Source organism: Hypanus sabinus, chromosome 9 (genome assembly GCF_030144855.1).
Source record: "Hypanus sabinus isolate sHypSab1 chromosome 9, sHypSab1.hap1, whole genome shotgun sequence".
NCBI lineage: Eukaryota > Metazoa > Chordata > Chondrichthyes > Myliobatiformes > Dasyatidae > Hypanus > Hypanus sabinus.
This window is the reverse complement of record NC_082714.1, coordinates 114,633,484-114,646,615: the sequence shown is the minus strand read 5'-3', so window position 1 is coordinate 114,646,615 and position 13,132 is coordinate 114,633,484. Positions and strand designations below refer to the sequence as shown.

Here is a 13,132-nt window from a genome sequence, read left to right as displayed (position 1 = left end):
AATAAAATATTGGGTCATTGCCCGGACTATAAATATAAAAGCCAACAGCAGAGGAAGTTTGTAAAATAATTCAACTGCAAGATCTTGCATCAAGATTATAGTTCTCCTCATGCATTTCATCTCTTTTCATAATCCTGACTTAGTCACTCTGATATGATCAATAACAGGTTAATTGGTTTTGGGCTTCTCGGAGAAATTTGACTTTTATTTGTTAAGTTGGCCCAGTAAGTACCAAAATCTAATGTTTTCATGTCATTTTTGCTGCTTCCAGATGTGAGGGTGCACAATTATTTCAATGCTCTTGCCTAGCAAAGCATGAAAGTGGAGGCTTGCAGATCCATAGCAGTATGTCATTTCTAAACACCTCTAGCCAGTCTGGGCTTCTGGAAGGGACTTGTTAAATTGAAGATTATTCTTACATTGATTAATTATTTTTTCTCAATCATGTCCGTGCTTTTCTTTTTAGGAATTTACTGCTGTGGACCTGCCCCAGTGAAAGCAATTCAAGAAGGGGCAGTGGAGATGAAGTATGATGTCCCTTTCGTTTTTGCGGAGGTCAATGCAGATGTGGTAACATGGTTAAGATTAAGGAACGGCAAAAAAACGAAGCTATCTGTTGACACTCGTCGTGTAGGCAAATGTATCAGCACCAAGAGCTGCAACAGTAGTTATCGTGAAGACATCACTCACAATTACAAGCATCGTGAGGGTAAGCAAAGGAAGTACCTGTGAGAAAATATACTTGTTAGAAATTTTTATTACTCCAGCATATCATAATACAACATTAAAAAATCACGTTTTATAGCAAATACAAAAAAATAGCTGCATGAAATCCTGAGCTGTTCCCAAAGCTCCCTGTAGTTTCATGCAGTCATATAGAGCAGTTGCCATTTCAAGCTGTTATGCATCCAGATAGGATGCTTTCTATGGTGCTTCAATAAAAATTGTTAGGAGTTGATGAGGCATTCCAGATTTCCTTAGCCTCCTGAGGAAGTCGAAGCGCTGGTGAACTTTCTTGACCATGATGTCTATGTGGATGCATTAAGGCAGGCTATTGGTAATGTTCATTTCTAGGAACTTGAAGCTCTCAATCCTCTCAACCCGAATTCCATTGATGTAAGCTGGAGCAGAGCACCAACCCCCTCCCCTTCCTAATGTCAGTGACCAGACTTTTTCTACTACAGTACTGACATTGAGGGGGATAGTTTATACTACAAGGCTCTCAACCTTCTTCCTGTACTCCAACATGATATTGTTTGTAATACAGCCCACTACAGTGGTATAATTTGCAAACTTATAAATGGAGTTAGAGCAGATTCAACCCACGGAGCCATGAGTATGCAGGCTTGTGGAGCACTGGTATTTAGAATAATCGAGCCAGAGGTGTCACTGCCTAGAGTTACTGATTGTAATGTCAGTCGGGAAGTCAAAGATCCAATTGCAGAGGGAGGCATTTATAACTAGGGTCCAGAGATTGGCTATGACTCACTTAAAATGTTGAGCTGTAGTCAATAAGCAATAGTCTGTCAAAGGTGTCTTTACCATCCAGGTGCTTGAGAGATGTGTTGGGCCAGGAGACGGGGAGATGACATCTTCTGTAGACAGTGTTCTGAGGCAGGCAAATTGCAGTAGGTCAAGGATGTAAAAAATCTGTTCATAATTTCAAACAAAGCAATCAGAAAAATGAATAAATTATCTATTGCCTGCTTTTTCTTGTTTTAATAAATGTGTTTTTCAATATATTTAGGGTCTCAAGAAGAAAGAGAAATAGTTAATGAAGCCCGATTGAGAAATAAACTGGAACCTGCACAAGAAGTGCAATTCCTTGTGCAACTGAAAGCTGATGCATCAGTAAAACATGGATCTGATATTCATGCTTTTGTGAACATCTCCAATCACAGCTTAGAAAGGAGGATTTTCAACCTTCACCTTACCTCCCAAATACTGAGATATACTGGACAACCTGTGAAACAAGTTATGGCTCAGAGTATGAACAGAATTGTAGTTGATAAGAATGAAGGTAACGAAATTTCTAGTGATATTGCGTTGTGCCTCTGTTCTTTTGCTATTTTAGGAAATAATCTCTTTTAAGATTTAGTCGTATCTGCCCAAATACCCGAATGACATTTGAAAACATCACACTTACAACACCAGCTGCTCATTAGTGATCTTCTTTCCATCATAAAGACAACAGTGGGAATGTTCACTGATATTATAGAATGTTCTGTCCATTCAGAGCTCTCAGCACACAAAGCAAGACCAAGTAAATATTCAGGCATAGGCTGATAAATGGCTCTCTTAATCTTATTCCATAACTTCAACTCCTTTGTGATGCATTGAGGCTTGTGAATATATATGTAGGTGTGAAATTAATATTTCATATAAACTATTACATTATTTTAATATTCCCTGTTTTATATTTTTTATTTCAGTCAAAACAGTGCATCTAGACATTCCTTTCAGAGAATTTTGCAACTGTCTGGAAAATCATCAACTGATCAAGCTGATTGCTGTGGTAGCTGATGCAAGAACAAATGAAAGTGTGGTGGCAATGAGGGACATTATTGTGGTCAGACCTGCTGTCAGCATAAAAGTAATAAACTTCAACAAACTATGAACTACATTTTCACCGCAGACACCAAAATTATCAGTCCATCTATGGGGATACTTCATCATATTCCCTGATCTCATTCAATAGTGTAATTGCCTTGTTTTGATAGAGAGAAAGTTTTGCAACCATAACCTTTCACAGCATAAGACCACATGTGAATTGACATGAAGCTAAACTGGACTGCTTTCATTAATAACTTAATTTAAAAATGATTAGGCTTTTAGAAACAACCTAAACAATTTGGGTTGTTTATAGGTTTTTATAAACAATTTAGAGCTCCAAGTCATCAACTTAGTAAGAGAATGTTCCCCAGTAGTGAAGAAGAGTGATTGTTCTCTTATTCTTTAGAAATCTTTAAGATAAAATTTTATGTTACTTAGAAACAGAAAATACAGTGCAGTTGTATTTAATGCTAGAATACAAGAAATTTCTTCTTCTTTTCCCATTCTCTTTTTGGGAACAGTACACTGGTGCAGCTGATAGAACTGCAGCCACACAACTCAAGTAGCCCAGGATCACTTCTGAATCTCAGGTGATGCCTGTGGGAAATTTCTTCAAAAGCTGACATGGGTTTCTCTCTGCTTTCCTCCCTCTTCCCAGAAACAACCAAGTTGGTAGGTTAATTAGTCGCTGTAAATTGCCCCTAATGGATAGATGTATGGTAGCATTAGGGAGAAGAGACAAATGGGAATGAAAGTTCAAATTCAAAATAAATTTATTATCAAAGTATGTATTTGTCACCATATGCTACCCTGAGATCCGTCAGAACAAAGATATATAATGGAAAAGATACAAACATGTTTTATAAGGTATCAATGAGGCCTAATCTGGAGTATTGTGTGCAGTTTTGGTCACCTACTTTACAAGAAAGATGTGAATAAGTTTGAGAGAGTACAAAGAAAATTTACAAGGTTGTTACCAGTACTGGAGGACTGGAGTTATTAGGAAAGATTGAATAGGTGAGGACTTTATTCCTTGGAATGCAGAAGTTTGAGGGGAGATTTGATAGAGTTGTACAAAATTATGAGGGGTATAGATAGGGTAAATGCAAGCAGGCTTTTTCCACTGAGGTTGGTTGAAAGTACAACTAGAGGTCATGGGTTAAGAGTGAAAAGTTTAATGGAAAATGAGAGGAACCTTCTTCACTCAGAGGGTTGTGAGAGTGTGGAATGAGAGGCTAATGCAAGAACTGCATGCAAGCTAGATTTCAATGTTTGAGAGAAGTTTGGACAGGTACAGTACATGGATGATTCGGGTGTGGAAATTCATGGGATGGTATGTTAGGAAACGAGGAATTCTATCCCTGTTAAGTCAGCAGGAGGATGGGGTGATCTGGAAAATGGAGATGTAGGTGAGAGCAGCATCAATGGTGGAGGAAGAGAAACACCATTCTTTGAAGAAGGAGATGTCCTCTGATGTCCTAGAAAGGGAAGCCTCACTCTGGGAACAGATCAGGCAGAGACGAAGGAATTGAATAAACTGAGTAATATTTTTGCAGGAGACAGGGTGGGAAGAGGTATCTTCAAGATAGCCATGGTAGCATTAGGTATTGGTAGACAGCTTGTCTCCAGAGACGAAGACAGAGAGATTGAGAAAGAGGAGGGAGGTGTCAGAAATGAACCAAGTGAATTTAAGGGCAGGCTGGAAGTTGGAGGCAAAGTTGATGAAATTTACGAACCCCAAAGCAGTCATCAATGGAGCAAAGGAAGAGTTGAGGAGCATGGAGAGTTGGTTAAGGCTAGTGAAGTTACCCACACTGGTTCAGGAGATAGATGGATGAAGGATAATCGTTGTTCCTGACCCTGGACTTCTCTGCAATGTCAGCAATGAGAAAAGAACATGGCCTGGATGGTGACTAGTGTAAAATGTGTACTTATGGGACAGCATGAATTGTTTACATATTGCATCTACCACCCTCCCCCCCCCCCCCCCACCCTTCAGAGCTGACCTGCTTTGTGCTGGCACTGTCCCTCACACTGCTTTTAGCTGACACTGGGATTCATTCAGCACTGTTTCCCATTCATCCCAAAGCACCACCTCCAGGTCCTCCCATCCATCACAGAGCTATGACTAAAATTGTGAGAATTGTCCTCCCCCTTTCCATCCAACATCAACGCCTTTGGCTTTTCCTCTTTCTTCTCCAATATTCTTAATTACTCTTGCTTTGTCTTTTACCCTCTCACTTTCTGCTTAAACTAGAAACCATCTGCACATAGATCGATTCAGCTTAATAAACAGACAATGCAAAAGCCTTCATTTTCATGGAAATTTCCAGTTAAACAGTGCAGTGGCTAAAATTACTTCAAACTAACTGAATGTGGCAAATAAGAGTAATCGTGAGGGAAGGAGGATTCCAAGCACATTTTCCATCTCTACTGACATTGTGAATTCTCTATCAAAACTGCTGGCATCAGCTTCAAATACATATGGATGGAAAGCAATTTAGAGCTCCAAGTCTTCAAATCAGTAAGAGAATATTCCCCGGTAGTGAAGACGAGTTCTCTTACTCTTTAGAAATCTTTAAGATAAGATTTTATCTTACTTGGAAACAGAAAATATTACATTAGGGCCATGGACATATAACATAAATTAATTTGACCTTTTTTAGCAGTTTGGAATAATGAATAATCACAGCATGTAACAAATTTGTTTCTTCAGATATCGGGGAATGCCTTTCTGATGCGTGAGATAACTGCAGAAATCACTTTCCAGAATCCACTGTCTGAGCCACTCTTTGATTGCGTCTTCACGATAGAAGGAGCAGGACTGATTGATGGCATGTTAAAAATCAGGTAAGGAGAAGGAGCAGCTTCTGAACACAGTATGGAACAAATAAATAATCAGCTTTTGAATGCAAAAATCTCTCAGGTATCCCTTTGAATTGTGCACCATATTTCTGTCTTCTCTCTGTAAGCCTGCGCAAAGCAAAAATCACTTTCACCAGCATGAAATAATTCAGCTTCTTCTGACATATAGCAGACATAGAGGACAGCTGAGGATAAAGTTCAACTTCAAGTGTGGAATGAAATGGATGGCTTCATACCAGCAAAGAAAATAACAACCAACCATTGACCAATCTTTATAAATAGTCAACAGAGAAAATTTTAAAAAACACGAAATGCTGGCAGAACTCAGCAGGCCAGACAGCATCTATGGGAGGAGGTAATAACGATGTTTCGGGCCGAAACCCTTCATCAGAGAAAATTTATTGCTTGGAAATACAGTGGATTCTAGTTAATCAGGCCACTGGTTAATCAGGGCAGCCACTATTTGGGACAGCACTTAAAGGGAAAAAAAAATCAAGAAAATAGTCAGGATCCTGTTTGCTTATTTGGGACACTATGCTGCTTACTTGTGACAGGAGACTGTTGCTAAGCAGTTTCTAACTGGTGTCAGATGCATACATTTGTGTGGCCATTAGAGTCTACATCATGCTTAGAGTGAAGAATTTTTTTACGGTTTCAAGCAGTCAGGCTAGGAGATGCCAAAAAGGGCTGGGAGTGAAAATGAAACGATTTTCACAACTTCAACAAGCTAGGAACTATGAAGAATTTGAAGGTGTCAACAATCATCTTGAATGTTACAATGAAAAGGAAGATTCCAATAACACTGGAAAAAGGTGCCTACGCTGATTTTCTTAATTTACAGTCAATCAAAAGAAGGCAGCAGCATACACTGTATGAATTCCTCTGTCAAGAACTATTAGGAACAAATGTACTCATAATTTTATAGTACTGTGGCGACCTACTTCCTAGCGCACTCGAACCAGCTCACAAATAGCCAGTGCGCCAGCACAAAGGCCAGTTCCAAAAGGGCGCCAGGTCTGCTTCACCAACAAAGGGAAAAGCCTGCGGGGGATTGTGAGTACGTGCCCCTACAGCATCCGCGCCCGGGGAGGGCAGGATCAGGGAGGCTTTAAAGCAAGGCTGTGAAGTTCGAATAAGATCTTTCTTTAACTGTAGTTTACCGACTCCGTGTCGTTATTTTAACGCTGCGTGTAAAACACAGCTACAGTACTATAGTACTATCGATTGTGTTCTAATTTGTTCTGTATTTCATTTAAATACATAATTCGATACTCAGTTAAATGGTAGTTGACTTTTTTTTATACATTTTTAACTATTTCTGTGAAACTTCACCTAATTTGGATGGCTGCTTAGTGGAGCCAAGCTGTCCAAAATATCTGATTTGTCCCTTTTAACTGGAATTCACTGCACATTTAAAAGTTGATCCAATTTGCTGCCTCAAAATATTCCTTTTGTCCAGTAAAGGAATAAAACTTCAAACAACAAAAATAAAAATTCCAAAAGATCATGGCTGGATTTGAGGTAAATATAAGGACTGGGTGGTGGTGGAAGATGGTTCTTCATAATGTCAGAAGAAATGCAATGTTTGGGAGATGGAAAAGGTTATACCATTAAAGAATGCTATAAAGGCTCCCACAATGTCCTGAAGTATGGAAATATAAGATTTTCATCTATCAGTGTTTCAGGTTTAAATTTTGTTTGTTTATTTTCAAATTCTTCCATAGATTACTTTATGTATTCTTTCTATTTCACACTGCCCTAGAATCTGTTAAGGTATCTGAACTCTTCCAGCTCTTATCCATGGATGCGTGTTAAATTTAACTAAATTACCATGACAATTTTCTTTTGGAGGATCTAAGCTCCAAACTCCTCCCAAAAGCTCTACAATTCCCAAACCCTCAGAGTCACAGAATCATACAGCATCGTAGGAACAGGCTCTTTATTCCACCAAGTCCATGCCACAGGTCAAACATCCATCGTCACTAAATCTCTTCTCTGGAGAGGTGATTGAACCAATTGACATCTTTGGGATATAAGTGAAAACTAGAGCACCAAGTGAGAAAATGGCCAGTCCTCGGGAGAATGTGTAAATATGTTAGCTCCTCTTAGACAGCACAAGAGATCGGGATCAGACTTGGGTTACTGGAGATGTGAGGCAGCAGCCATGAATCCTTTCTTCTTTTTAAGCTACTCATTAAAATCTCTTGCTTTCTCCAAGACTTTGACTAGCTGCCCAAGTCTCTCCCTGAATATTGCAGTATCAAAGGCTCTGCTGACAAATGGTTTTGGGTATGATAAATGAATGCTGAGAATTCTACAGATCAATACTATTTTACAGCTTTGCTATAGACTGATTTTAATTTCTTTCAAAATCCCTAAAAATGTTTAACCAGTAATGTTGTCTTTGTATTGTACCAGGGTCCCAGAGATAAAGGCCAACGATAAAATTAGAAGTGAATTTCCATTCGTCCCCTATAAAGCAGGATTACGGAAATTAATGGTGGATTTTGACTGCAACAGAATGAAGGATGTGAAAGGATTCTGTAATATTCCAGTCCAATGGCGTTAAACTAAACTGATTAACTGATAGCTAATCCTATAAGCTTACTGACAAAAGTTGTGTCTGTTACCTTATATAAACTGTTTCAATCACCATTAATCAGAATGTTTATGATTATGAATCTATATTTCTGTTGTATCAGTGATTGTGATTGTGCATTCTAAGGATGGGAATTGTTGATGAGAACTTAGTCTACACAGTGTCCAATTTCTAGGTAAAATGCCCAACAATCAGATTGTTATTAGACTTTGTTCAAAATTCATTCTTTGATTTTAAGTAGGATAATCAGTTCCCAATGTTTCTTTTGGAATTTTCTGCTACATTGGAGAGAAACAAAAACATAGCAATCTTTTTCAGGACTAGGGCAACTTGACCAGCGCCCAAGCCCAATAAAGAGCAGTTTATTCATTACCTCTGTTTTGTGCTTAATGCAGAGTGAGAGAAGTAAGTTCATTTCTGATGTCTTCACAGCAACTATTCTCCCCCTCCACCAACATAACATCCAGATGCCTGAGACAGATAATTCACAAAGCTACTGATGTAGGAACAGCATCAGGGAACACTATTTACATCTGCAGTTGGCCATTATACAGATGAGGCTTCATTTCCAGCAAACCTTAGGCCTCCATATTTAGGCAAGTATGGTGGTTCTCCTGTCCACTCATTGCCATTTTTTGACATAGGACTACTCATTAGTACACTATTCAAATCTGTGTACATTTCAAATTTATCTCCATTAAATATTTCCACATTATGATTTTTACCATCTGGACATTTTTATCACTGCCTTGCTTTCATTGCACATGAAAGGTATGGTTACTGCTAAAGAATAGCGTAAAAAAGAAGACATTACTATTGTTGATAAGAGATTATTAATTTAAAATAATATTTCTCTGCCCACAAATCTGATCTCACTTGTAGAGAATTCTCAATATTTTGTGATTACATTAGAAATCTAGCATGTACTGTATTTTCCTTTCAGTTATTGATTTTCAGAGTACTGACAATTGTATAATTTGTATTCAAATAATGAAGAAAATAAAGCAGATTCTGGTGAATTAATTCTAAGCATGTTTGGACTGGGCTATAATAACTATATTAACAATATAATTGAATTAATCAATAATTTGAGCATAGAGATTTGCATTTGCAAAGAAATTGCATTTGATTAGCGGAGCAGACTCAATGGGCCGGATGACCTCCGTCCTCTCCTATATCTTATTTTCTTATGGAATACTCCTCGTACGCTCAATATTTATGTTCTGCATAACTGAAGGCTGTTTCATCAGCTCTTTGAATTACTGCCATTATCACTCCCGAGTTACTCTCACCTCCCCCCAGTCACTACTCTCTTCCCCTTTGAAGAAGCGATATCTTCATTCATTCTTGGCATTTCCTGTAGTTGGCTTTATACCATCCCACACCCCCTGGGCCATATTGTCCCACATATTCCTTGGGCACTTTGTTTTTACCAAAATGTGTGTATCTTTGGTGTGCATCTGGTGAATTTCAAATACTTCCTCGAGCTTGCACCAGAATTCTGACTTTAAGTGAGGGCAACTCTGACAAAAGGCTTTGTTTTTCCCTGAGGATGAAGGGCTTATGAATGATCAGAGTCAAGGACTGGATTGGATCACCAGGGTCCTCAACCTGACATTGCCACCCTAACAGATATATCTGGGTAAAACCTCTCTCTGAAATATCTCCACATTAATTCCCACTCTCTGCAAAATATAATGACGGCTACCTGTTAATTACATAATTAACAGCACATAATTAAAACTGCAGAGTATGTACTCCGCAATCTGCCACTTCTGAGCACCTGAACTCATGCAGCCTGCTGTATTCCGTTGCATCACACTTGCCAAGCGCATAGGTTAAAATGCAGCTCCTGAACGAGTATACAAGACCCCACTCTGGTGTCCCAAACCTTCGGTAACCACACTTCACAACTTGTAGTTCCATCACACCAAAATAACACACAAAATTTTGTCTCTTACACACACACACACACACACACACACACACACACACACACACACACACACACACACACACACGCACGTGCACACACTACTTTTATATCTACCAGTTCAGCTCTCTGTGTATGTGTTACCTCATGTTCCTGTTGACCACCGACCTGACCAGTAACTTTAAAAATACTCACCCACTTAGACTGCTAAGATTGCTGGCCATGCAACGTTTGCATGAAGGTATCCCACTTCTGACACCAAATGTTGTTGCATGGATGAAGTCACTAGAGAAATGGGAAGCAGGTAGATGGAAAGCAGCTTCTTTATTCTTCAAAACGAGGTACATCAGGTATCATATGGAGACGCTTTAGGTCAAAAGGTCTGCTGGCCCAAAATGGGGCTCGACATTTCATTTGCTAAACATCAAAAGACAATTTCATATTTACAGTGTATTGACAATGCTTTCTTTGAAACTGCACATAACCTGCTCACCTCCTGATTTACAACCACACCACAGACATCCAAATGAAGTTTAATCAGCATTTTCTGGTCTGGGTTTCATGACTTGTAGGAAACCATTGTTCAGAGCTGCACTCAAAATTAAATCCACAATTTGCCTGTCACCACAATATGGCAATTGCAGATGCAATCTCAATGGCTCTCCACACGGCCTTAGACCACACAGACAATAAAAACACCTACATGAGGATGCTGTTCATCAACTATAGCTCAGTATTTAAGACCATCATTCCCACAATAGTGAAAGGTTACAGAACCTGGGCCTCTGTACCTCTCTCTGTATTTGAATCCTTGACTTTCTAACTGAAAGATCACAATCTGTGAAGATTGGTGATAACATCTCCTCCTCACTGACAATCAACACTGGTGCAAGTCAGGTGTGTGTGCTTAGCCCACTGCTCTACTCTCTCTATACCCATGACTATATCACTAGGCATAGCTGAAATACCATCTACAAATTTGCTAGTGATTCAACCATTGTTGGTGGAATCTCAGATGGAGATGAGAGGGCATTCAGGAGCAAGATATGCCAACTAGTGGAGTGGTGTTGCAGCAACAACCTTGCATTCAACGTCAGTAAGACGAAAGAGCTGATCATGGACTTCAGGAAGGATAAAATGAAGGAACACTCGCCAATCTCATAGAGGGATGTGAAGTAGAGAGAGTGAGCAGTTTCAAGTTCCTGGGTGTCAAGATGTTCCGCAGGGATCGCTGTTGGTACACTTCTTTTTATGCTTTATATAAATGATTTAGATGAAGAAATAGATGGCTTTGTTGCCAAGTTTGCAGATGACACGAAAATTGGTGGAGGGGCAGGTAGTGTTGATGAAACAAGCAGGATGCAGAAGGACTTAGACAGATTAGGAGAATGGGCAAGATAGTGGCAAATGAAATATAATGTTGGAAAATGCATGTTCATGCACTTTGGTAGTAGAAATAAATGTGCAGACTATTTGCTAAATAGGGAGAAAATCCAAAAATCTGAGATACAGAGGGACTTGGGAGTCATTGTGTAGAACACCCTAAAGGTTAACTTGCAGATTGAGTCAGTGGTGAGGAAGGCAAATGAAATGTTAGCATTCATTTCAAGGGTTCTAGAATACGTGAGCAAGGATGTGATACTGAGGCTTTATAAGGCACTGGTGAGGCCTCACCTTGAGTATTGTGAACAGTTTTGGGCTTCTCATCTTGAAGAAATATGCTGGCATTGGAGCAGGTTCAGAGGAGGTTCACATGAATGATTCCAGGAATGAAAGGGTTATCATATGAGGAATGTTTGATGGCTCTGAGACTGTACTCCTGGAATTTAGAAGGATGAGGGGGGATCTCATTAAAACTTTTTGAATACTGAAAGGCCTAGACAGAGTAGATGTGGAAAGGATGTTTCCCATGGTGGGAGAGTCTAGGACAAGAGGGCACAGTCTCAGCATTAAGAAGCGCCCTTTCAAAACAGAATGCGGAGAAATTTCTTTAGCCAGAAGGTGGTGAGCTTGCGGAATTTGTTGCCACATTCAGTTGTGGCAGTTAGGTTGTTGGGTTTTTTTAAGGTAGAGATTGATAGGTTCTTGATTGGACTTAGCATCAAAGGTTACGTGGAAAAGGCAGGAAAATGGGGTTGAGGAGGAGAAAAAAAGCATCAGCCATGATTAAATGGTGGAGCAGACTCAAGGAGCCAAATGGCCTAATTCTGCTCCCATATCTTATGGTCTTATAGTGTAAGATCTCTGAGGAGCTAACCCAGTCCCAGCATATCGATGCAGTTATAAAGATGGCAAGAGAGTGACTATACTTCATTAGGAGTTTAAAGAGATTTGATATATCAACAGACACACTCAAAAACTTTTCTCCATGTACAGTGGAGAGCATTCTGACAGGCTGCATCATTGTCTGGTATGGTGGGGGGGGGGGGGGGAGCTACTACGCAGGATCGAAAGAAGCTGCAGAGGGTTGTAAATTTAGTCAGCTCCATCTTCGGTACCAGCCTATAAAGTACCCAGGACATCTTCAAGCAGTGGTGTCTCAGAAAGGCAGCTTCCATTAATAAGGACTTCCAGCACCTAGGGTATGCCCTTTTCTCACTGTTACTTTCAGTTAGGAGGTACAGAAGCCTGAAGGCACACACTCAGCGATTCAGGAACAGCTTCTTCCCCCTGCCATCTGATTCCTAAATGGACTGAACCCATGAACACTATCTCACTTTTTTAATATATATTATTTCTGTTTTTTGCATTATTTTTAATCTATTGAATATATGTATACTACAATTGACTTACTTATTTATTATTATTATTATTATTATTATTTTGTTTTCTTCTATATTATGTATTGTATTGAACTGCTGGTGTTAAAAATTTCATGATGCATGCTGGTGATAATAAACCTGATTCTGGTTGTGATTCTGAATTTATACTCAGATGTGAAGCCTGGTAGCTGAAGTCATTTGCTAAATGTAAATATGCTCACCGAAAAATAGCTCTAGCAACCATTTCTCTTCTAATATTTCCAGGTTCAGTTTAGCTTTACTTCTCACAGAGGCCACAGTAAGGGCAAAACTGCTTCTTGAGCCTAAGAACGAAGCTGTGACTTAGTTTTTTTCACACCTTTGCTTATTGTCAGTGATGTAGCATCTTGTATATTCCCAAACCCTTGGTATGTAGCAATA

The 13,132-nt window shown here is 39.3% G+C and overlaps 1 protein-coding gene across 1 annotated transcript in view; it reads left to right on the top strand.

Moving 5' to 3' along the window:
- LOC132400112 (uncharacterized) overlaps positions 1 to 7,987 on the top strand; it is a 134,389-nt gene extending 126,402 nt beyond the window's left edge. The window contains exons 26-30 of the mRNA XM_059981189.1: positions 467 to 709; positions 1,748 to 2,020; positions 2,433 to 2,593; positions 5,270 to 5,403; positions 7,837 to 7,987. Coding sequence (XP_059837172.1) covers positions 467 to 709; positions 1,748 to 2,020; positions 2,433 to 2,593; positions 5,270 to 5,403; positions 7,837 to 7,987 — 962 coding nt within the window. The remainder of the gene's footprint in view (positions 1 to 466; positions 710 to 1,747; positions 2,021 to 2,432; positions 2,594 to 5,269; positions 5,404 to 7,836) is intronic.
- The last annotated feature ends 5,145 nt before the right edge of the window (positions 7,988 to 13,132 follow it).